Source organism: Galleria mellonella, unplaced genomic scaffold, assembly GCF_026898425.1.
Source record: "Galleria mellonella isolate WM207_F2 unplaced genomic scaffold, CSIRO_AGI_GalMel_v1 utg537, whole genome shotgun sequence".
NCBI lineage: Eukaryota > Metazoa > Arthropoda > Insecta > Lepidoptera > Pyralidae > Galleria > Galleria mellonella.
In genome coordinates this window covers 3,830,438-3,857,274 of record NW_026442112.1, presented here as the reverse complement: position 1 = coordinate 3,857,274, position 26,837 = coordinate 3,830,438, and the positions used below count along the sequence as shown (strand labels likewise).

Sequence of the window (26,837 nt, the reverse complement as noted above, 5' to 3'; positions counted from 1 at the left end):
GAAGCAGTTGTATTTGCATGGCTGTGTTTTGAAGTGTGGGATATACCAATGAAATAACAGGTATAGCATCGTATTCCTCAAGAATGGCAAAGTATGAACATAAAATGAACACAAACATGATCGAAAGTCTACTCTGTTATATACATTGTACTGTTCATGTCTGTAGGCGACAGTTACCAATTTTCTGATGGAAAGTGATAGCCGTCGCTAGTCCTTTGTGTTGACGGCTCGACTGCCATTCTAAGTTATATAAAAAAAGATGGTAATAATCTTATAAACCATAATATGCAACGCATGGGGGTATCATGGGCGAAACAGTATACTCTGTTATGTCCATGGTGCTGCTCATGTCTATAGGCGGCGGTTGCCACTTTCCATCAGATGGGCCGTCAGCTTGTTTGCCATTTTAAGTTGTATAAAAAAAATTATAACATTTTCTTTGTAATAAACTGAAAATAACACTTAACAGATTTCAAATTCTTTCATCTATATAAAGCGCCAATACATTACCAGTGAGCAATATTAGTTGTATTTTATTTTCAATAAGTCTTGCGAAATCCGGACTCGTGCGTCGTATATAAAAATATAGCTACATGTAAGAATTAACATCATATCACCGCCACATTTGTACGAACCAAACGAAATAATTTCATTCGCAGACACTGCTATAAAAAATAAACCACGAAACAAACCGAAAACTGCAAAAACATGAGAAATGTTAAAATCTATTCGTAATATTCTCACACAGCGTACAGGAAGCCGTGTACAAAGAGAAGGAAATTGCCTATCAAGTCCTCGCAGTAATCAAACCGGTGCGCACCAATCTAACTTTACTGTGGCCGTTATATTCGAGTTAATGAGATATTTCTAGAAAGTACCTACGTTGCGGGATACAATGATGCCTTTAAATTATGGTCAGCAGTGCCACAAATGACATTAAAGCTTACAGGTTTCGTTACGACTCGTGATTATTACGAAAATGTACCAATTTGTCCATACTTTGTCTCGTATTAGCCGACTGATAATGGAAACTGAGCGGAATAATGTTTTCTGTATTGTGTTGATATATTCGGATCTTTGTGCAGTTTGCAGTTAAACTTAAAATACAATGACTTTTTAGATAAGCTTTGTCTGTAATAGAAGAGGATTTTGTTTCATGTATCCTAAAATCATCATCATCATTACCATCAAGCGTTAACACTCCACTGTTGAATATAAGCTTCTCCATAAGGAGGGGTTTGCTAATAGTTGCCACGCTTGGCAGGCGAGTTGGTAACCCTAGTTAGGCTTTTAGCGATGTTTCAAGAGGGACGCTGCTGCTCATCCCTTAACCAATTAATACTATCCTAAAATAATTAAAGTTAATTCATAATTTTGAGATAAACGATATATTGAAATGACATTTTGGAAGTTGTTTAAAATTAAAATATCTTAATTAGCCTGAATTATCAATTTGAATTATTAAACATTACTTGTTAAATTGTATACGTATTTATATATAAATAATTATTATAATAAATGTGAATCTAACAGCACACTTAATTCTAACTACATTAACATATAACTAATTTGACTTTAAAACGTAAAGTTAATTAGATTTTTTTTGTTCATATTCCCGCCAAATCAGCTTCGAGCCTATATTGTGCAAATTATTGTCTTATTGTCTATCTCGCTCTAATATATAGGTTATTATATTTTCTCTCTTTTTTATCACAAATGTATATACTTCATAATCTGAGACATTTTATGAACAATGCCAAATGTAGATACTTATATGAAGGAAGGCATGAAAAATTTCGAGTACATTTATAAACGGATTTTTAATAATAACAGAACATGAAATGGTTCCAACCATTTTATTTAATTAAAGACCTAAAATTCGGCCTAGCATTTAATTAATTTTTCTTCAAACAATCCTTGAACTCGCAATTCACTCCTTCACAGGTCCAATATCTAATAACCCTTGCGTAGTAGACGCCTGTATTGTAATAAGAAAAGCAAACAAAATGTCTAAATATTATCAAATCATTATTGTACTTATACAAAATATATTTCAACAGCCGAATAGTAATTTTTCTGTTTTACTGAATTTTAATTTGTAATGGCTAAAAAACCGTGGATCTAACTAATGTAAAGTGGCAGTTACAAATCTCAGTAGATGAGCATTTCTTAAATTTTTTTTATGCAACTTTGAATGGAAAACAACTTGATGGGTCACCTGATGGAAAGTGGTACAACACAGGGGCAAACGAGCATGCGGCTCACCTGATGGACATAACAGTGACTACTGCCGCCCATGGTCACCCCAACACCTACGGCATTGCCATGTCATAGTTTTAAAAAGCGTATTATATTCTTGAAGGTTATGTTGTCGTATCGGTGGAAATACTGCTGCTGGATTGATTCCAATAATTTGTGCGTGGAAGAAAGTTTTTATATAACGCAATAAGGACCGCCACTTCCAGATTATGAAATTTTATTTGGCTTGTACGATGGTGAAAATCTGCAGCATTAATGTTATAACAATTGTTGAAGGATTCCCCATGATAAATTTATCGAAGATGCACAGAGATGCAATATCTCTACGTTATAAATGACACCGATCGTCATTAATTCGAGCTACCCATTTGAATGTTGATTGATTAATTTGAATAAAAAAGGTAAGAATAGTATTCCATGTGTGGCCTCAATAATTATACAGTTATATATATATATATATATATATATATATATATATATATATATATATATATATATATATATATATATATATATATATATATCGCTAGATATATCGACGCCAAGAATCTAACACTCAAAATTATCATAGTGCCCTGAAAGTGAGATACGACAAACGGTGTCTTTTTTGCGGTGAACGCGCAGACTTGTGTCTTCTTATTAAAGTGAACAAGATTGCGTTCACCCCAAATCGAAACTTTATCGAGTGAAGTTTCGATTAAATATATAAATCTCTGTATATTAAATATTGCACCTTTAGTGGTGGAATCCTATTATTATTTTTAATGAAATATAATTTAATTAATTAATTAATTAATTAATTAATTAAATCATACATTATTTAATAATATAAGAATAAAAACAATCTCGAACTAAAGATAAGATTAGAAAAGAATATCCAGATATATCTCCCTATAATATCGGTGTGTTAAATAAACTAAAAGATCACCAGCCGAGCGTCAAACGTCGAAATAACGTACTGGCGGTCAAAATCAGCTATCCTCTAGGTACCGGAGCAGTTATTCAAAATGATTCCATATATTCGAGAATAAAAAAATTTATCGGCCTATAGTTAGTTTCATCTGAATATTTTTTTACGATGCACCAATAGTCTTCCAAAACTTTGGGACTATACCTGATGAGTAACAGAGCCGAAAAAGACGAAGATATTGTCGTTAACATTGAGCAGTACCATGGACAAACTTATATGTTAATATTTTGCCATTCATAGTCGTTTATATTGTCTAATAAAATATCAAATCTGATTTATAATTTAAGATAATATACATTAAATACGATTATGAAACTATTTTCTTTTTAACCCAAAATTAATTTGAAGAATTGAAGGATTTTCAATTTAATTGAATTTTATTGTTACAAATGTTCAATTTATAATTTATCTTTGAAGGATTATTTATTATATTTTTTTCAATATTCTTATATATATATATATATAAATCCATTGTATTTTAATAGACAAATAAATAAAATTATATAGTGCGTAGTAAGATAGAAGACGCGTACAGTATTATTAAAGTGGGTATAAGAAATAGAAATTAAATATATAAATCTCTGTATATTAAATATTGCACCTTTAGGGGTGGAATACTTGATTATTTTTAATAAATATAATTTAATTAATTAATTAATTAAATCGCATGATTTTGAATATAAGAATAAAAAGAACTAAAGATGAAATGAACACACATTTGAAATGAAATAAAATGAAATTTGAAATGAAAATAACTTCATAGACAAAATGCTATCGTCGGTTTATTCAAAATGTTGAATATGAAATGAAAAAAATGAAATGAATATTTGATGGTAAATGAAATGAAATGACATATTTAACATTTGCGTTACAAACATATGTTAATATTTTGCGTCTTACCATTGTCTAATAAAATATCAAAGTTTATTTATAGATGTCCATTAAATACGTTGAATATCATCAAATGGCGTGCAAATATTAATTGTTGAATTTATTCTCTTCATATCTTATTATTATACAGGTACATTATATATTATAATTTTCAATTATTTACAACATTATACAATAAATCAAATCGATTATTTTTGCACAGTTTGGTCAAACATTTTAAACAGTCAATAAAGCATGATTATAAATAATAAAATTGTTAAAAATGTCAAATTGAAGAAAATAAAAGTTGGAGAAATTTTATGTAGACAATTATTAGGTAAATGCTTTATCAATTACTTTTAAAATTTTATGATACAAGAAAATTTTGTAAATTCAATGGACATCTTAATCTTAGAACTTTATCGGTTAATATTCAATAGTGTAAAACTCGACATCGAGTCATGCATCGTCATTAACTTACAAGTTTGCAAGTTCGCAACCAATGGTAACACTGTGGTTGGAATATTCAAATTCTTCCCCATATCCGATAACATTGCTCTCATGCAAAATGCATACAATACCATTCTTTACTTCATACCCGAATGCTTTCCGGACGTAATTCATGTAGAACTGGCTTTATTTGAATTTTATGTGTTCAAATTTTTTATGTAATTCAAATATAATGTGCTTGGCTTTATTTGCAACTATCTTTTCATAATTTCCGATAATATATTATTTTCTGTAATACTGCTTTGCATATTAGACACCGGTAATATCCGATATCTATGTATTTAGTTCTTGTGTAATGTTCAATAATACATCAGCCAATAATGTGTACACAAATGAAGGAAATATACAGATAGAAACACTGTTAATGAAAATTAAAGCATAATTAAATTTATAAATATTATATATTTATTTCATTTTGATATATTTATATGTTTTTTTTTATAATATGACTAGTTGCTTTAATAACTCATTCATTCAACATTTATATTTTTTAGGTCTTTAAATTGCAAGTATGCATAACTATGGCAAAATATGTGGACATATACCTATTGTTAGCATCTATATACTTACCACGTGTCTTGTAAATAAATATTCATTTATTATATTCATTTTTGGTACTGTATAGGATTTCGAGTTGAGTCTTTGAATAAAAAAATAAACCCATATATGATTTCACAATTTATATGTTGATATCTATAAAATTTTGAAATTACAACATTTTTCTCCAATTAAGATAAACTTCATTAAATTTCTAATAAACTTATTTATATTCATTTCAAGCATAATTAAATTTATAAATATTATATATTTATTTCATTTTGATATATTTATATGTTTTTTTTTATAATATGACTAGTTGCTTTAATAACTCATTCATTCAACATTTATATTTTTTAGGTCTTTAAATTGCAAGTATGCATAACTATGGCAAAATATGTGGACATATACCTATTGTTAGCATCTATATACTTACCACTGGACTGAAAGTCGATGTAGTGACTAAAATCGAAAAAGGAATGTTGCGTTGGTTTGGTCATTTGGAGAGGATGGATGAAAGAAGAATTACGAAAGAGATTTATCGAGCAAGACGCCCTAGACGCCCTAGACGGACGTATGTCGACCAAATAGGCGACGTGCTGAAGAAGGGCCAAATTAAAAGTACCCGTAACCGACGAGCGTGTATGACAAGATTGATGAATGTGGAAGAAGCGAAAGAGGTTTGTTTGAATCGAAGCATTTGGCGTTCCATTGTTTCTGCCTACCCTAATGGGAGACAGGCGTGACAGATATGTATGTATGTATGTATTCATTTCAGTAAAAAAGAATAAAATAATACAATAGTAATTGTACTAAATCAAACACGAATATCTATTATCGAATATGTTAAAAGTATGTTCAATTCAATATAATTTTTTTGAAAATAGACTTATAATAAATTAGTTATTAGACCAGAATATATATACTGTTACTAACATATATGGATATAGCTATATATTATCCCCTCCTACTCCTTTGATACTAGTCAGCAATACTCTGCAAATTTGTAATTTAACAATTCAAACATATTATTTATTTTAACAATAGTTTCGTTTAATTTTCTGTTGTTATAATTCATGACTTCAACATGGATATCCAGTATGGTTTCATCCAAACGAAAATATCAAATTCGAATCGCAGAACATTCGAGAATCACCCAAGTTTGCCTATTAACTGAGAATAGACTTTTCAATTAAAACGGCTCCCTCATAGTAAAGCAAGTCATAGTTCAATGGGTGCCAATCGCAAATTTATAACATAGTTGCTTATTTAGAAGCATTCAATTTATATTCGTTATATGGCCGTGCGATTCATAAAGTCTTCAAGTGGGGGGGTTACCATAGATACTGGAGGAGGGGTTGAGCGGAGGCTGTGCGTTGCCATAGATCCAGTTGCCAGGTATCCGCCGGGCTTCGCTGCCTTGGTCTAAGTTTAGAGAGAAGTACGGTAGAGTTTTTAAAGTTTTAATATCTCGAATAGCGTGTGATATCTTATTTTTCGATTCAATTCGAAGGTCCAATTAAGTAAGAAACGAAGTATGATTGCTTGAGGATAAATATAAAATTTAAAAATAACAAGTGAATAAATGAAAATTTGGTAGCGATTTTTAAAGCGCAGTAATTTCTAAAATTGAAGCCTTACGAGTATGTGACGGGTAAATATAAAGATTTCCACGCTTTGTGATATTGTTAAAAACATTTATCACATTGTCAATGTTAGTTTAGTTTTGATCAAAAATCTGTCTCTCATTTTTTTAAATATATAATATAAAAGAATTCCGTGTGATCCCGGTACGGAATAGGCCACCCCTTCCTTTCCCGTGGGTGTCATAAGCGGCAACTAAAGGATACCGAGTAATGGCCAGCAGTGTTCCTCTTAAAACACCTCCAAAGCCTAACTGAGGTTGCCAATATGCCTGCTAAGCATGTCAACTACCAGCAAAACTACCTTAGGTGCAGACTTATGTGCAGCAAGGGACAGTTAAAAGCTGATATTTATTTATTTGTTATAAGTTACAATCACAGTTTGCAAACAGAAACGAGCATGCTGTTAAAAAGAAAACAATACAAAAATGTATCAATACGCAGTTTGTCAACCTTACATTGTAAACATTTTTTAACAGTAAGTTAGAAGTAAACGTTATAACGCTTTCATAGATGTACATTACATTACTGATTACAGTTATGATCCAAACTTATTCCATTTCCAAATTATATAATAACTTCTTAAAACTAGTGATACTCTGATGAAAGATATCGAATATTTTGCTAATTTTGTTATACGATCGATGATAATGATAACAGAATGGCAAACAAGCTGACGGCCCACCTGATGGAAAATAGTAATCGTAGCCTACAAACATGAACTGTACCTTAGACAAAACTATAAAGGATAATAACAAACAATGACTCCATGTGGTAGCAGAGCAAGAACATTTTACGTCGTAACTTCTTTTCATCCGTAAGTTGCAAGAGGCGGTTAAGGGAACAAACCGAAACATACTTGAGGAGTGGGAAAACTCGAAATAAAACCCCATACCATGTTGCGTGATCAGCGTTATAATATAACCTTCTCTTATGGGGGTGTTTAGGATAATGATTTTATTTTTATAGGAAAATAAGATCCTAATCTTAACGCGGAAGATCGAGTTACTTTAGTACGTGCAATGTGATTGTATTTTGAATCGCACGTAGCGACATCTTTAGTCAAATAGATTTGTTTACAAGCTCTTTTAGATCCTTCTTTTATTATACATTCTTATATACTTACTGTAGTATACTTAATTTATTAATCTTTAATTAATATTCTAATATTATTATTCTTTATTTTATTTTTTTATGCAACTTAGAATGGTAAATCTGAACAATCTATTAAGAAGTAGTAAGCAAGAAACTCTTATTAAAACATTTACTCTTTTAAATCTCAGATAAGCATATTTGTATGTATTTAAATGTATACATGCCAATGCATAGTCGACTAACACCATGCATGTTTGTCATACAAGAGACCATAATAGGCTTAGCTGAATAAATATTTCTTAATAATAGATTTATGTAAGTTTTTTAAAAGGTAAATCCAAAATATTCTTTGATATCTTATTGTAACATTTATAGCCTACCTTAAAAAACTTATTAACTTTTTCTGAATGGTTCTAACGGTTGATATAATAATAACTATTATCTATAAGCATTAGTCGTGTGGTCCCAGCATAGAATAGGCCACCTCTTCCTATCCTGTAGGTGTCGTAAGAGGCGACTAAAGGAGGGTGAGGGATTGGCAGAAGCGTCAATCTTAAAACATGTCTAAAACCAAACTGCGGTTGCCAACCAGCTTGCCAAGCATGGCAACTACTGGCAAAACCTCTCAAGGGAAGGCTTATGTTCAGCAGTGGACAGTTAAAGGCTGATATGATTATCCATGAGCATATAAATTATAATATCTACTTTTTTAAATGGTAACTGAGCTACACATTTCGCCTTATGCATGCAAATTTTGTCTTAGCACATGTAACAAAACTAAGTTTTTAGTGGCTAACATTTTAAAGTAAAAATTTATCAATAATGTATGTCCAATTAATTATTCTAAATACATATTTATTGTTACATTGAATTAGTTAATTATGTCAACATTTAAAAATAGTCGATATTATAGTTATAAAGCGTTAAAATTGTATATGTCATATTATTAATATTGTTACATAAAGTGTATATATGTATTTTTGATTAAGTTAGCTGTATTAATCGAATACTTACATGAAAATAATACAAACTATGTTTAAATAATACAAACCGCCCATTCTATATTAAAGCGTATAACTTTACAGTTATGACCTAATTCTGTGTTTTTTCAATTTATTTTTGTAACTATATCATATACCTTGATTGAAACTCTTTATGGATTATAAAATAGAATTAATTGGTTCGTTCCGAAACTAGCTTGTTTTATTTTACATTTAAATTTATGAGATTTAATTTAATATGATTCTCTGAATGACTGAAATATATATTTACGTTATTTATAAATCTCTGTAAAATTTGGTTGACATACATTTTATAGTTGCAAATAGAAAAAGGTTACAAGATTATTGTTAATTTATAAAGGACGCCATTAGCAATTAAGCTTGCCAATTGTATACATCTCTCTATATATCGGTCGAATAAATGATATTTAAAATATTACTTAGCCAAAATATAATATAAAAATGGATATCCGACTGGTATGTGTGATATTGAAATACAGTGACCTTTTTACCGAAAATCTACAATATACATATCGAAAATACACCGATATTAAATATACTAACTATATAATATAACAAAAAAACAAAAAATCAATAAATAAAACCTGAAATCTTAAAAAATATATATTCATAAAAAAGCTTATAAATTAATCCACACATCGCTGTTATTGACTCTTCAACTTCAATTAATGTCGATTTGTGATTTATTGGGTTGTAATTTTTTTGTTTATTTTAAAACAAACTACTGGCTATGTACTTGAAAGGCGTCATTATTATTATTATTACGCTAGTAACGTAATATATTCATAAATAAATGTTTTTCATTGAATTTACAATCAGATTTTTAAACGAAAGGAATTGAAAAGGTGAAACTATAAGTTTCAACTCCCCTACACTTTCTATTATTCTATAAAACTACATAAATACGTATATAAATATTTTTCTTTAATAAATATCAGATCTCGGGATTGACCTTAATCTCTCTTGATGAGAAATACCGGTGAGATCGAAGATGAAGCTCGCAGCCTATAAATAGCCCACCTTGAACAGGTACAAACTGTAACACTCAGATAAAATTAACGTGTAAAGAGATTTTCAAAATAATTATATCTTATATTCACTCAAATACTATCAAAAGATCGTAATTTTTTTTTTATTTTTTTTTATAACAAACGGGCAAACGAGCATGCGGCTCACCTGATGGTAAGTGACTACCGCCGCCCATGGTCACCCACAATACCTACGGCATTGCAGGTGTGCTGCCGGCCTTTTAAAAAGGAATATGCGATACTGCTTTATTTATACTACATTTAACCCAATTGTATGTTTTATACTACAAAAAAAATATATAGAAGAAATAATCATTTGAAGAAATAATGACTCGAAAGATATTTGTCGCAGCGCTTTAATAACGAAAGATTTAACGATTTTAAACGTCGAATTCCCTCCAGAGGACAAATTGTTTAACACTCCAGCATCTTATATTTTACGGCGCACCCTTAGATTTCCAAGTCCTCATTACGAGTTGAACAACAAATAAACATCGTCGGCTATCGCAGCCTCCGTTTATTGGACATTATTTATTGAGCCCCTAAGGGGGCTCACATCTGTTAAGAGGCCGTCCTTGCTGTTAACAATATCGCGATCCTCTATCAAATTTTGTGACTTAATTATTATCATTTTACTTAGCTAAGACATTATTTTGAATCTATTTAGCAAATAAATATCTTAGACTACCGAAATCTCTGTTTATTGGACATTAGTTATTGAGCCCCCAAGGGGCTTTCATTTGTTAAAAGGTTATCTTTGCTGTTAACTACATCATGGTCTCTGTTAAATTTTATAATTTATTATTGTTAGTAGCTGAAATATTACTTTTTAAATATATTAATTAATGAACATAAACGTATAACTTTGTCTTCATTTATTAGTTATTTTATATTGAGCCTCTAAGGGGCTCATATCTTAACCTTGCCCTTGTTGTTAATATTATATCATTCTATGCCAAATTTGGTGATTATTTACTAAGCTATGGCATTATTTTGAATATATTTAGCAAATAAATGTCAATAAACTATTGTAGTCTCTGTTTATTGGACATTATTTATTGAGTCTACAAGGGGATTACATCTGTTGAAAGGTTATCTTTGCTGTTGACAATCTTATTGTCTTTGACAAAGATTGTGATTTTTAATTGTTGGTAGCTGAAATATTACTTTTTAAATATATTAATTAATGAACATAATCGTATAATTCGGTCTTCATTTATTTGACATTTTTTATTGAGCCCCTAAGGGGCTCACATGTGTTAAGAAGTCGCCAGAAGTTTCAATATTATCATGAGTCTGTACCAAATTTGGTGATTAGTTACTTAGCTACGGTATTATTTAGAATCTAGTTATTGAGCAAGTAAATACCAGGCTACTGTAGTTTATATTTATTGGACATTACTTATTGAGCCTCTAAGGGGCTTATATCTATAAAAAGGTTATTTCTGCTGTTAACAATATTGTGAACTCTGTCAAAATTTGTGATTTTTAATTGTTAGTATCTGAAATATTACTTTAAAATATATTAACTAATTAAGCCTACAAGGGAATTACATCTGTTAAATGGTTATTTTTGCTGTTAACAACATTATGGCCTTTGACAAAGATTGCGATTTTTAATTGTTAGTTGCTGAAATATTATTTTAAAATACATGACTAATAAACATAATTATTAATTTCAGTTTTCATTTATTGGACTTTTTTATGGAGCCCCTAAGTGGCTCACAACTGTTAAGAAGTCACCTTTGTTGTTAACATTATCGTAAATCTATAGCAAATTCGATAATTATTTTCTTAGCTAAGGTATTATTTCGAATCTATTTAGCAAATAAATATCGTAGACTACTGTACTCTATGTTTATATTACGGTTTCTATTAAAGTTTATATTTTTTTATTATTTATATTACACATCACAAAGTACATAATACTGTTCATAAGTACTAGTAAATTGATTTAAATATTACTTTACTTGAGACCTTAAAGTGTTTATAATGAAGTCAATTTTATGTTAGGATTGTTACACAAACTAATTTTGTAAATTGTAATAATTATAATTAATTTCACAGTATTATAGACTCTATGTTACCTATAAATTTAGTCACATATGTATTAGGCCACTAGCTAGACTAGATTATCCGCTAATTATTTTATCTCTTACTGCATTGGGTTGGCTGGAAGAGATCTTTCTCAGAAATAAGTTTCACAGTTGCTAATAAGTTGTTAAACACGTTGCTGTATCTTTTTTCTACAAGTGCAGTAAAGAATATATACATATTTAATTTTAATGGATTTTACCTTCTTCAAGTATATCAGCCCTATCGTACCTTAAATTGATTTATTAGATAAGATTTTATCTCCTTTCCCTACTCAAGGAAAGAAAGAAATTAATGGGTATCAATAATTTACAGAGATGTTCAAAATTTCCTGATTTGGGTTCAGCTAATATAGATTGAACCAACATTTAATTTATTTACTTGAAAATGGCACCTAGATTCTTCTCTTTTTATTGAATTTATACCACATTCTAACAGTATATGTTGCACATAATCGATGGTATCAAAATTTGACAATGGGGTGACCAAGACTTAGTCTGTCGTGATTACAGCTCGTTAGATATACTGTTTTTTTTTTACAACACAGGGGCAAACGAGCATGCGGCTCACCTGATGGTAAGTGACTACCGCCGCCCATGATCACCCACAACACCAGCGGCATTGCAGGTGTGCTGCCGGCCTTTTAATCTGACACAATCGCAACTTGTATACGTAGGTTGTCATATTGACAATATGGGTTAAGTATTTTGAAATTTGTATATAAGGTTACATTTGTATATAGGGATGTGCAGCAGCGTCCCTCTTAAAATATCTCTAAAAGTCTAACTGCGGTTGCCAACTTGCCTGCCAAGCGTGGCGACTACTAGCAAAACTCTCCTTATGGGGAAGGCTTATGTTCAAAAGTGTACAGTTAACGGTTGAAATAATAATAACATATAAATTTGAAACAAACAACATTGTAGGTATGTTTATTGTAGTTTACAAATCTTACCTTACACCTGTTAAGTGGCTGTTTTTCTTAAGAACTGTGTATTCAATTTTGTAATTTTTGATTTTTTTTATAACTCCTTTTCATAATAATCTGACAGCTGATAATTGATAGGACATTTAACATTATATTTTTATAATTAAATTGATATTATATTTCATTTTGGTCGAAATAAGTGGTTGTTTTTTATATTTACATTATCTCTGCCTACCTTATATGTAAGTTATGTAATTTCGAAGGTATAACATACCTATAACATGTGGTTTTATTTCTATGAATGAGCCTAGTGTCGCCCTCTTTAGTTTACTTTAGACAACATTTATATCGAATCATAATTTTTAGGAAATGTAAGAAATATTAAATATATATTCACGTAAATTACAAAATTTACAATGTAATAATAATATTATAAAAAAAAAATATATATTCTCTTAAATTGATTGAAATATAATGTGATATAATTTATTATTATAATAAAAATATTTACAATATCAAATTTTCAAAAAATTCAATATAGGTTGTTTCTATTTGACAGATTATCACGTTAAATTATTTGCTCCAATTATTTAATAACATTCCAAACTTAAACTAAAATAGAACATTTAGCGCCATCTGTCAAATGGTACGTGAAACTCGTATTTGGGCGGCCCAACGGCGGGCAGCTTCAACGGCGGGCGGCATAACGAAGTAAATGCTGCATTTTACTACTTCAATAGATGTCGCTGGTGCTCTCCTGAAATTCAGCCCCGTTCAGGCTGTAATAAAAATTTCAATTTTGGAGAGATGGCGCTTGTTGTATCTTCAGAACTAAAAACACTGGCTGTTATAGAAATTTAAACTAACTTTTAATAAGTTAATGGTTCTTAATTTACAACACATAATACATACAATTGTATGTGTTATGTGTTGCCTTGAAATGGAATGTCAATAGGTTCTTGATATACTCGTAAAAGTGACAATAATTTATAAATATAATAAAATAATAACAAAACGATATTTGTACATTGGAGTTAAGAAAAGTTTATATGAGGTGTCTCAATAAGACCAATAGAAGGTAAAATTATATTATATTTAATTAATTTTCCTATTTCTGAAATCCACACGTACAAAATAGTAATTAACATCTATTTAAAATAAAATATCTGTTAACTTTCCTTATATCGTAAAGCAATAGCAAGTTTCAAGCAATCACGTTTTAGCGTGAAAATATAATTTTAATAAAAACTCATCATCCTTTTAAGAGAATCCTAGTAGATGTCTTTCTTAAATGAATGCTTAAGACTAAATATTGTAAACAGAAACATAGATACGACAAAAAATGTTAGCTTTCAATAATAACTCGACAGCTGGATTGGATATATTAATATGGGAGAGTTCAAAATTACTTATTTTTCTCATACATTTTTTTGAAGAAAATATCCAGATTCATTAGTCTTTTAAAATATTTTTAGTGCTAATATTAATGATATCTTTTTTTTTATGCAACTTAGAATGGCAAATAAGCTGACGGACCACCTGATGGAAAGTAGTAACCATCGCCTAGAGACATGAGCAGTACCATGGACATAACAGAGTATACTGTTTCGCCCATGATACCCCCCATGCGTTGCCATTTCTGAGGACTCAGATGTTATTCCTCTGCAGTAAATTCACGCCATATCCCACCCTTCAAACCGAAACACAACCATGCAAACACAACTGCTTCACGGTAGAAACACGAATGGGACAGAGGTACCCAAGCAATCGACTTTTGTACAAAGTCTCCCTCTGATAAAATCTATCTGTCCCTACCTACACTGTAATAAAACTGTAGTGATCATAAAATCAGCCGTGTAGTTTTGGCATAGAGTAGGCCACCCCTACCTTTCCCGTGGGTGTCGTAAGAGCCGACTAAGTGAGAGCGAGGGATGGGCAGCAGCGTTCCTCTTAAATATCTCTTAAGCTTGACTGCAGTTGCCAGTCCGTCTGCCAAGCGTGGCAACTACTGGCAATACCTTCCAAGGGGGAGACTTATGTTCAGCAGTAAAGGCTGATATGATGATGATGTTGATGATCATAAAGTCGGTGTATTAGTTGTTTTTGTGCTGATTTAAAATTTATAATATTCATATGGGACTAATCTCTAAGAAACTTATACTTTCACATTTTTTTTTATTTATAATTGACAGTATTATGAGGTAACAAACACAAAAACATGTACCCGAATTGAGAACCTCTTTCTGTTGGAAGTCGGTTAGAACCGACTATCCCTCTAGGGAGACTGTACAAAAGTTGATTGCTTGGGTACCTCTGTCCCATTCGTGTTTCAACCGTAAAGCAGTTGTGTTTGCATGGCTGTGTTTCGGTTTGAATAATAGAATATGGCGTGCGTTTACTGGGTACGGAAGAATAACACCTGAGTCCTCAGGAATGGCAACGCATGGGGGGTATTATGGGCGAAACAGTATACTCTGTTATGTCCATGGTACTGCTCATGTCTATAGGCGACAGTTACCAATTTCCATCAAGTGGGCCGTCAGCTTGTTTGTTATTCTAAGTTGTATAAAAAAAAAAGAAATTAACTAGGAATCCTATAAACAAGAAATATAACTCAAATTGACTATTTTCAAAATTAGTGCCCGTCTGTTTATTTCTTAGAACACAACGTGAAAAAAGATAAAAATGTCAACGGAAATTTATAAATGAGGACATATTGGCTTAACTTATAAATTGGTATTTGTTTTATTAAAATGTAGGTATAATACTAATGTTATATTAATATTTATCAATGGAGTAAGTAGCTGTAACAAAGTACTTTGTGTTTTATGATTTTTAATAATACTCGTAATTATGTTTAAAAAACAAATTAATTAAACGAATAAAAAATAAGAAAATATATAATTAAATATCGACTGACAAAGTTGCGGGTTATTTAAAGAAAAAACACAAATTTCTGATATATAACGTCGTTGTTAAAAAAAATCCACAACATCTTAAATTACATACCGTAAAGTCCAGGAGAAACTATCCATAGCAATTTAGTTCCAGTGGTCTCGCTGGTGTCAGACACTATCGAGCTAACAACAATTAATTATTAAAAAAAAAAAAGATTATTGTGATGTAGTTAAAAGAAAACAGTAACGCCTTAAATTGCGTAGCGGCCAAGGGATAACGGAGTAAAGTCCATAGTAATTTATTTATTCGATTGTAGCGGTGCTGGCGGCGGCAGATACTATCGGGCTAACAGCAATAATTACTTATTAAAAAAAAATATAATTATGACTTAGAAGAAATCAGTAACGCTTAAAAATATAAGACCAGGGAACGATGGAGTAAAGCCTATTTTATTCGGTTGCAGTGTTGTCGGCGGTGTCAGACACTATCGGGTTACAACGCCAATTAAATCTTAAAAAAATATAATTGATAATTGTGACGTATTTAAAACATCAGTAATGCCTTAAATCACGCAGCGTAAAGCCCAGGGGACGACGGAGTAAAGTCCATGGTAATTTGTTCGGTTGCAGCGGTGTCGGCGGTGTCGGACACTATCGGGCCGACACCTCGCCGTGAGCGCTCCCGCCGGCGGCATACGATTTCACGGCCGGCGTGTGTCCGATGCTTGTGTCTAGTGTTTATTTTGTTAGATGTCGCGTTACGAATACAAGTAGTGAAACTTGTATGCAAATGTTTAGTTTATGCCTTTTGCAAATACCTCTTAATATTTAGGTGGATATTTTGAATTTCTTTTTTAATAATTTCAAACCAAGGCATAGTTCGTAGGCGTATAAAATATTGAGTTAGTAATATAGAGTAAGACTAAATACAGATAAAATATAAATAATTGTTACGAAAAGTGATGTTCTACTTATCGTTATTAATATTATAGTGTTAAAATAAGTTTGTATACTATATATTGTTGCTTTAACGTTTAAAATAAGCATCATGAAATTTGATATATAATATTCGGAATGAGGAAGGACATAGGTTACATTTAACTTGTTCATGTGGACGATAACGCGGATAAGTATTAATATTAAGTACAAACGTAGAAGTTTTTTTAAAAAACTAGAATTGAATCGAATACTGTGGCCATAAGGCATATAATGCAACTCTTAAGGGTTATCTTGACGTATCTTATAAACTATAAACTTTGAAATACAAAAGTCTAAAAATTTAGATATTTGCAAGTTACTTAGTCTTAAATTGAACTTCATATCCTAAATAATGCCGACAAAGCCGCGAACTTGTAAAGATAATTGTACTATCGATACATTGGCACATCCAGAAATAAACAAAATAATATACCCAAACCTATATTAACATCCACTGTGACAGCGACCCATAAAGATGCAAAAAGACCAAACCTTATGCAAAGCAAGGAGCCGTGTGCTGGCGTATTTCGTTTATCGCTGAATGTTTTTCAACGGTGTCCGTTCCACCGAAATTCCCCGCATGCCTCCCTGGCATAAATCCGTATCCAAATGAGGTTGTGGCGGTATTAGAAGTGAACTGGTTGTGTCGCTGGCCACACAATTAGTTTTTTCTCTGTGTTTTCCAATCGGATAGTTTAATTTGCTTGTTCCAGGGGATTGAGAAACATTTTTTGGTTGCAATTAAAGTTGTTTTTGTTCAATTTGTAAGTAACATATAAATGTTTCTCGGAATGCCACCCTAGCATAAATCTATATCTAAACGAGTTAATGTAGGTGTTTTAGATGAAACAATTGTCTCACTGGTCAATTAGTTTTTTGTCTGTGTTTTCCATTTAGATAGTTTAATAATTGCAGGGGATTGTTAAATCTTTTTTTGTTATAATTAGACTTATTTTTGGTTATCTGCAATTTTGATAGAGAAAAAAGATTGGCAAAGGCTTCTCTCCTCTTCGATACCTCTTGCTTCATGCACTCTTACAACATGTCTCATACACAGACGCCGGTTGCAGTGACTCTTGATTTCACCCTCAAACAGTACATATTAACAAGCTCTCCTTCAGTACTTACATATATCCACTTTTTCATTATTACACTTAAATATTTATTATTACCTATCTTTATTTATACCTTTCTGTCCCCGTCTGAACTGTTGGCATCTAGTGTAAAGGTCACACTTTCTTATAATTAACACGTGACATTTACTGCTAATTATGTCACGATAAAATTAAATAAAGATAGTCTCTTTCATAAAAAAACAACCTGAATAGTTGATTCAGATACTATTGAAATAAATAGTGAGTTATGAAGTAAAATTCTATAAATCTATAACGAATGTCAGAAAGACTTCGAAAATTCCATTACTTTTTTAAATAGATAGATAGATAGATAGATAGATAGACAATTTATTTACATTACTTACAGCACACAAATTACAATAAAAAAAAAACATACACGTAATACACAGCAAAAGAGACAAAAGAATAAAAATAAAAAAAATACAAAAACAAAATACATAATCTATAAAATAATGCAATAACGAGTATTTAAACGTTAATATCTAACAAAAAAAAAAAAAAACTATTATTTATAATATGAGTTTAATTAGGAGGATTTTTTGTGCATAATAATTTATATTACACGATATCTTCAACAACTCTGATGATTATGTTTAAAGTCTGCGTTTGCCTAATATATTTTAATATCAACGATGTTAATTACTATTTTTTTTTTTTTGTAGAGCATATATTAATAGGAATAGTAATAAAATTAATGAAACCGAGACGCAGAAGAAATATCTCGACTTGGCTCACGAGATGACCGGAATGTGGGGTCTACTAAAGTCATCCCAATCGATCTGTCGGTGAACGCTCCTATCCCAACCAGTCGGGAACAACACCTCAGACGGTTGGGATTCCGAGGCGGCTCACTCCCCAGAAAGAAATCCTCTTGGATACTACCTGCACTATTACGTTGGTTTTTCTCCCTAGGACCCTGAATCTCGGCCGACTGTGCTTCTACTGAGGGTTATTTTGCCATCTCTCCTCCTGAAGAGGAGAGATGTGAATTTTATTAAAAGGAAATTAATAATATTAATTTATAATAAGAAATTTTGTTTAGTAGACTAACTTAAAAATGCACAATCGGAGCAATTCTTAAGTTTTAAATTTTGCATGCCTAATTATGACACAATATGAGGACTTATACCTATTGTTAAGATCTATACACTTACCATGTTTCTTGTAAATAAATAAATCAATAAAATTCACTGAGTTTAAAAACAAAATTTCTAGAACGAATTTTCTGATTGTCTTATGAGCATTGCAAATGACAAATTTCTACGTGGATGTAGCATTAGTAAGACAATAAATAATATAATATTCATACCAGTTAACGAAATATGTGTACCTTATACATAAAATATGTTAAATATCACTATTGCTACCACATAAAATCAAAAACCCCATTGGTAATTCCGGGTCGTCTCGCACGCAATATGGGGCGCCATTGTAGCCTAAATTCCCAGCAAACAGCGTTCGAAAGCGCGTACTTAAAGGTTCTCTTTGAGGCACTGAACCAATTCGCAATCGTGTCGACCTTGGCGCCCTACTGCTTGTTTTCGATTTAATAACGCTCTTTATACTTTTAAAAAGGTTACACGTTATATTAACGAGATATTTACCGTTATTATACCTTTGAGAGCTCCTGATATTTCGACGGTATTACAAGTAAAAATCAGCAAAGTCTTTTAAAAATGATCTATATATGATTAAAAATTTCATATATATTTATAATTAATGACGATTTCCATGTAAAAGTGATGGGTAGATTGTTTTGTGCCAATAAAATCTTGGAATTGATTCTAAATTCCACGAACTGATTTAGGAAACTATCTTTTCTGAATTGGCTCAGGTCTGGGTGTACTGGGCTGTATTTATAATTCCTTGTCTGGTTTTTCGTAACATAGGATATTTCTGGGCTTGATTAATTGATCAAGATTAGTATGATTATATAGTACTAATATAGTATAGTATAATTTACAACTTATCATTGGCCCACCTTTTACCATTTATTTGGGGTCGGCGCAGTATGTTTTCTTCTTTCACAAGTCCTTGTCAACTGTCATAATTGGTCTCAATCCTTTTTTATGCACTATTATACAAAGTCCGTTTTCTTTTTCTTCAGATGTTCCATTTATAATTCGATAGTATTTTTTGTGTGTATATTACGCGTTTACATCGCCAATTTTTTAATTTCTAAATCATGTTACTCACAGATAATGCAGCTTTTTATAGGTGAAACTATTTTTAAAATAGTTAAGTATTTTGAGGTTATCAATTACATCCAAAACATCAAATCAATCCTCTTTATAATACTAGTTTAAACATATCAGTAAACTACGATACATGTATTTTTTTAAGGCACAAGTAGTTACACTTTACGTTCAAGTCTCTTGTGCCAATACAAGTTCAATATTTAACCCTTCATAACAATGAGAACCGTTAGTACCGAAATGCCAAAAGCCAGAAAATGCCAGACACAGTAGATGCGGGGCAAACATTTGTTCCTTTCCCATGCCCCTTTGTTACCCCCTTTGTTGCGAAGGTGGCTGCGGACCTAGTTAGCCAATTTATTTTATTCAATCATATAATATCAACTACTGTTATGATTCTTGTAAAAACTTTCTTATAAACCTAGTGGTGTTTTTGCCAAATTTGCAAGTGTATCACTCTTTTGGTTTAACGGATTCTCTAATTACAGAGAACGGAGTTACAATACCTTTTTCCGAGGGAAAAGGGATTGTTAGTAGTGGGGATCTAACACTCTATTTGCTAGCAATACACCCTATCAGGTCGACTTCCACGCAATTTTACCTAGAAACCGTCTCGGTTAATTCTTGTAGAATTCGTCATGATGGACTAACTGATCTGATTTTATGCTAACTTAACATCCTTCATTAGTACTCCGCCAGCGTATACCGATAAAGCAGACGGGGCTACCATTTCATTCTTCACCTTCATATCAGCCATTATCTGTCCACTGGTGAACATAAGCCTCCCCATAAGGAGGGTTTTGCCAGTAACTGCTACGATTGGCAACCGCAGTTAGGTTTTTGTTATGTTGTAAGAGGGATGCTGCTGTCCATACCTCGATAATTAAGTTTTCTTATTTGGTTTCATTTATTATTGTACATATATTATTATTTACAGTTAAACAATTGCATGAAACATACGATTACATTGTGGAAACGATTACCACAATTTGTTTTCCAAAAACAGTAGCGAGCGAACGGCGCGGTTTATAGTTCAAACTAATGCTTACTTTAGTTACAATGTACAACTCGCTGATCGTATACTAAATGTTTAACGTTCGTTTTATGATTTGATGAATGGCATTACGACACATAAAGTGGATGGAAATATGTATATCATAGTACTGTACTAACGAGCAATGACTATAAGAGGTACGTAAGTTTCGTGGTTGTTTAATTGATTGCAGAATTATCATTGATATGTTTATGGCTGGCTCGCTAACACAAACAATACAAATAATGGTAGAGTACGTACTGGGGATCTACCATGAAATGAAATTCCAAATTTTCGAACTCAATTTCGTGTTTTTGTTCATACCGATATTGATCCAGTAAATGGAACTTTACATTTCGTTCGTCATAAATCCTACCATAAAATTCCAAAGAAATGATATTTTAATATTTTTTATTATTTTTAAACAGTATGTACCGTGTAATTTTAACATCAAATTTGTTTGTTTTGTCCCAAAATTTCGGAAAAGATTTTGTGGTAGGCTAATCTTTTCATGTTTATTACTGGCAAACTAGTGTTAACAATTCATCTATATGTACTACCAGACTGTTTTTTGTATCTAATATATTTTTTTTTGTAATGTGGCCAACAAACAGTAAATAAAATGAGTTAATATTCAATCACCCAAAACATTAAATTGTAGGTAAATAAATTATTAAAAATAGTGTAAATTCGTATATTATTAATTTTTACTATATTTATAATGTTTTTTTTTTTTTATACCACTGAGGTGGCAAACAAGCATACGGCCCACCTGATGGTAAGCGGTTACCGTAGCCTATGAACGCCTGCAATACCAGAGGTATTACGCGCGCGTTGCCGATCCTGAAGAAACCTCTTTACCCCCCTTTTGAAGAACCCCATGCTGTAGTCTCTCGGGAAAACCTCGGCAGGGAGCTCATTCCATAACCTGAGTGTTCGTGGGAGAAAGCATCTCTGAAACCGCGTTGTACGCGACCATGTAATGTATTTTATTATATTAGTAAAATTAGCAGTATGTTTACATGTCTAAATTAAATGACTAAATTATGATCTATAATATAAAAATATGCAATCATAAACATTCACAAAATTAATATGGAAATAACTCAAGATGGATACTGAGTTATTACCAATTGAAAAAAGAGTTTATCAATAAAGATAATTTATAAAAATGTCAAAAAAATAGACGCATTGAAAAATTCATTTTTAAAATAAAATAAAATTGATTAAATAATATGAAGTAATCATTACAAATTGATTTACAAAATAAATAACCAGCTACTAATTACGGTATATAGTACATAAAATTTACCTCAGGATAGCTGAGTAGCTTCATTTAATTGTGCTACCAGCAAACGGACGAACTAATAAACTCACATCTTAGAGTACTGTGAGTGTGAAGAGCTTGAGGGTATTGTTCGAGGAGTGCGCTCGTATCGACGTTGTAATATTTGAACTAGTTGGATAGCACTCCAGGTTCATTTCCCATGTTATTTTTTACGATATATAAGCTACTCAATTTCATTAATTCTTTTTGTATGCAATTAACTTGTAGTGTAGCTAACAACCTGATCCAAAATGGTAACTATCGCCTATACTTGTGATTTATCATGCATATCATAGAAAACTATGACGTCCATGATGCCCTTCATATGTTACTATTCCTGAGGACTTAGATCATTCCATAGTTTTCCGTACCCTATTTTCATTGCCATATTCCAACTGTCTATTATTTTATTTCCTTTAAAGATTTTCAAGAATTCATATTAATGACATTACACTAGGATTTTTTTGAATCTGCTTTATGATTTCAGATATCACTCGATTCATCATCATCATCCTATCAGCCTTTAACCATCCACTGATGAAAATAAGCCCCCCCCCCTAGGGGTTTTAGCAGGATCACTAGTAATAACACGATTAGTCATTAATATTGCCTCGCATAATCGTCTTTAATAAATTGACTATTTATAAACCTAATATCTACTTTAAACTACGCATTACATGTCTTTCTCATAGCAAATAATGATACTTAAATTAAAAAATTAAAGACGTCTGTACAAAATATCACACTTTTTACTTCTAATAGTTTATACAGAGTGTTGACATGACAATCATTCAATCAACTTTGATTAAGATCAGTCATTAAAGGTACGAGAAAATTGGAAAAAACTTGGCGTGGCTGTCGAATGGTCCCATTGCTAGCAACATATACTATCTGGTCAACTTCCAGGTGACCTCTCATGGAAACCATCGTGGTAAATTCCGGAGCAAATGGTCAAAATAGACTAACTGCCCTGACTTCATCCTCACCTGTCAATCCTTACTGGTAACTCACTGCAGCTGAAGTTACCATTTCATTTTCATTACATAAAATTCTTAGCCATTTATTACACAACACAACAAGAATTAAGTTTGTATTGTCATAGCACAAACAAAGTATCGACCAGAAATTTATCTCCGCAGGTAAAGGCCGTTCTTCCACAGCCTCTATTTTTTTTTTTAAATACCGCTCAATGACATCTACGCTAAATAAACTTACAACAATATTTCATAAATAACTGCTGGAAAAAAGTTCTAAAAAAGAAAAATATACGTTCTACAAAATGCCAAAGGAAAGGTGGAGAGGCAAAAGAGCTTTTATGGAACAACTTCGGCGAACAGTGTCGTACCGAGGGCGTTTACTAGGTATATTTAAGGTAAGTGTTCAGTAACAGCGAATCTTAAGTCTGAATTATTAAAGTGCATTTTAACAAATTATATTTTATCTTTAATGTGATATATCAACACCATATTAGACATTATCTCTTCTCTGTTAAACATAGGCTTCCTCCTTAACTGTCATAACAAACAGTACTGAGCCACTTGCATCCACCGACTGTAATATATTGGAGGTTATCACTCCATCTAGTGGAGGTTATCCTACACTGCATTTGCTCGTACGGGGTTATAACTTGAGAACCTTTATTCCCCATCGGTTCGGATATTATATGCGCAGTCCATAAAAATGCTTGTATTTCTATTTCTGTTGAAACACGTGATAACTCGAATTTCAGAGGATTAATTTCGATGATAGAATTTAATGGGTCAACTGTAATATTTCCGAATATGAAATTGTCACAATTTAATTTAAATTGAATTTAGGCCAAATGCAAGTTAAATTTGGCAATTTAGTGACAATTTAGTAGTGTCTATTATGAAATGCTATATCTAAAAGTAAAATGTCACTTTAATATTACAGCAATTGCTTTTGATATTAATATAATTAAGTCAAAACTATTTTAAATTGCTTATTGTTGGCTCATATCTAATTTAAAACTTTCATCGATGAATCTGATTAACGTTTTAGTTTTAGAAATAAATAAATAGGTTTAGAGAATTACTCCTCAAATCAGTAAGATTTAGCGTAAATCCAAGCAAAATTGTTTTTGTTTAAATAATAAATAGTTGAAAAGTATTAAATTCGAATCTTAATATTATAACTAATAATGCAAATAAAGTACTCTATTGTTACCCAGACGCAGACATTCGCTAACAAAGCGTACCCACATCGAAGAAACAGAAGGAAAAAACTGCACCGGCGGGCGCAAAACGTCCACGACGACAAACATCGTTGCCGAGTTCCACCGATCTTTGTAGATATGCAAAGCATCGTCCTTTGTAACATGATCTTATTGTGTTCAGAAATCCCCGGCGCCAACCTGAATACGAAACAACTTATGTCGATTTAGAAATTTATTAGAATTCCAAAGAAATTTTCATGCTGAGCGCGAACCAGTCGACGTGCGCTGAGCAAGTTATTGTTGCATTCCACACTAGTGCTCTTCTGTTTTTGTCTTGTATTATAGGAAATTGTTGAAGACGTTTCTTTAAAACGCACGTCGAATTGGAATACATTGGTCAAGAATTCTAATATGACCGATACTTAATGATCAGTGATGGTCAAAACCGCCAACCACAGTTAATGTTCCTAATTAATTGAAAAGATCTCATTTAGATTATCTTCTATCACATATGATTTCAATTGTATATATGTATTTATAAATATATTGTTGTATTTTATTCATGTTACTGTCTTTTTCTGTAAAATTTGTGGAGAAAATAAATAAATTTAAATATATGATTCTTCAATATCGGATATAACAAGAATAACTATAACAAGAATAACAATATGTCTAATTACTCCACCTGATATTACATTGTAAATATTTCTTTTTTCCGTAAATGTTTGTGTAAAGCATATTTGCATTGATTTTTAGCTTCAACTTTATAGCAAAAGACCACATAATTATCTACCTTTTTAATTTTTCCCTCACCAAGAAAATGTCTGTTCTCTCCGTCGGCTTCAAATGAAATAATTTTAAGTTTGAAATAAAAATTTTGTAATAATTAATTTCTGACCTAGCTACGTACCTTTATAACGTTCAAAACCTAAATTGCCGATAACATATTGTAAGATATATTGCCCCAAAGGTTCCACTATCGGAAGCCGAATCACCTATCAGACAGGACCGTACTCAGACCTCATTCCGGTGTCCATCCCGACCACCAATGACAATGACAAGTCGAAGATTGCATCTAACGGTTGCAAATCCCAGGAGTACTACCGTGACGGAATTGATCGGAGTAATTTGCCCGCGTTCGTGCTGCCTCGCATCGGTGATCCATCTTAGATCATTGCTTGAGTTATGAACGGATAGCGATACGGTATTTGACAGCGGCCATTATGCGAAATATGTACATCTATTTATTTTGTGTATTTTTTTTACATTCTTATTCAAAAGAGGGTTGCTCTATATTTCGTTGCTTCTAAATGGATGCAGTAATTTTTAACCATTTTTTACATTTGACTAAGAAGATAAACTTGGGATACATTATAGAGGGGTTGAATTGAGCAATTCATACTTGTAGTACCTTTATTAATATTAAAAATGTGAATGTTGGTTTGTTTGTTTAAACGATTGAACCAATCACTAAGAAATTTTGTATTTGTGTACTATACGGGATGGAAAAGGATATAGGTAACTTTTTATTTTAATCAGTAAATATATTCTGGGCACATGGACAAAGCTGCGGATAAAAGCTAATAAACAATAAAATCATTCTTCTGTGATTGTAAAAGAAAATAATAATGTGTTAATGTGGGTTATTGAGGGACAAATACACTACAAAATGTATACTTTCTATTGTAATATTACATAAATCACTACCAGATCTAAATTTCTACAAAAATCCTCGTACATGTGAACACACGTGTGCTGTTTGTAACTTTTGGGTTAGACATTAAGTAATTTTTAATAATAAAATTATAAACATATTTACTATTATTCGTCTAAATCTATAAAAATATATTTATATGTATGTCTTTCACCTGTGTTCGTTTTACTCTTGCCTCGGCTTCGCACGGCTTAAAAAAAGCATACTGCAACATGTTCACTCGCTGGTAATGTAACTTCCTACAGACGAAACATTTTTAAAATTTATTAAAAACTTTTTGAGTTTATTTAAACAAAAATAATCAAAACTTTTCTCTTTATTAATTATAAATTATAATATAAGTTACTTTAGATACACAATCAATCAATACATATAATAAAATCGTAAATGGTCGCTGTCTGTACATGGAAAATATACAAGAAAAACTA

At 31.5% G+C, this 26,837-nt stretch overlaps 2 protein-coding genes across 2 annotated transcripts in view; one reads left to right on the top strand and one right to left on the bottom strand.

Annotated features, from left to right (window-relative positions):
• Positions 1 to 26,837, bottom strand: part of LOC113519268 (CUGBP Elav-like family member 3-B) — a 981,529-nt gene that overhangs the window by 683,026 nt on the left and 271,666 nt on the right. The gene's annotated exons all lie outside the window — the stretch shown is intronic.
• On the top strand, positions 23,556 to 25,114 carry LOC128201528 (uncharacterized). Its single transcript, XM_052898769.1, has 2 exons — positions 23,556 to 23,891; positions 24,711 to 25,114. The coding sequence occupies exons 1-2, from the start codon at positions 23,799 to 23,801 to the stop codon at positions 24,921 to 24,923; spliced, it is 306 nt and encodes a 101-aa protein (XP_052754729.1). The 5' UTR covers positions 23,556 to 23,798; the 3' UTR covers positions 24,924 to 25,114.

Coding starts and splice junctions, on each gene's coding strand:
- LOC128201528 (XM_052898769.1), top strand. CDS start 23,799: ATGCCAAAGGAAAGGTGGAGAGGCAAAAGAGCTTTTATGGAACAACTT. Junction 23,892..24,710: donor GTTTACTAGGTATATTTAAG/GTAAGTGTTCAG, acceptor ATTGTTACCCAG/ACGCAGACATTCGCTAACAA.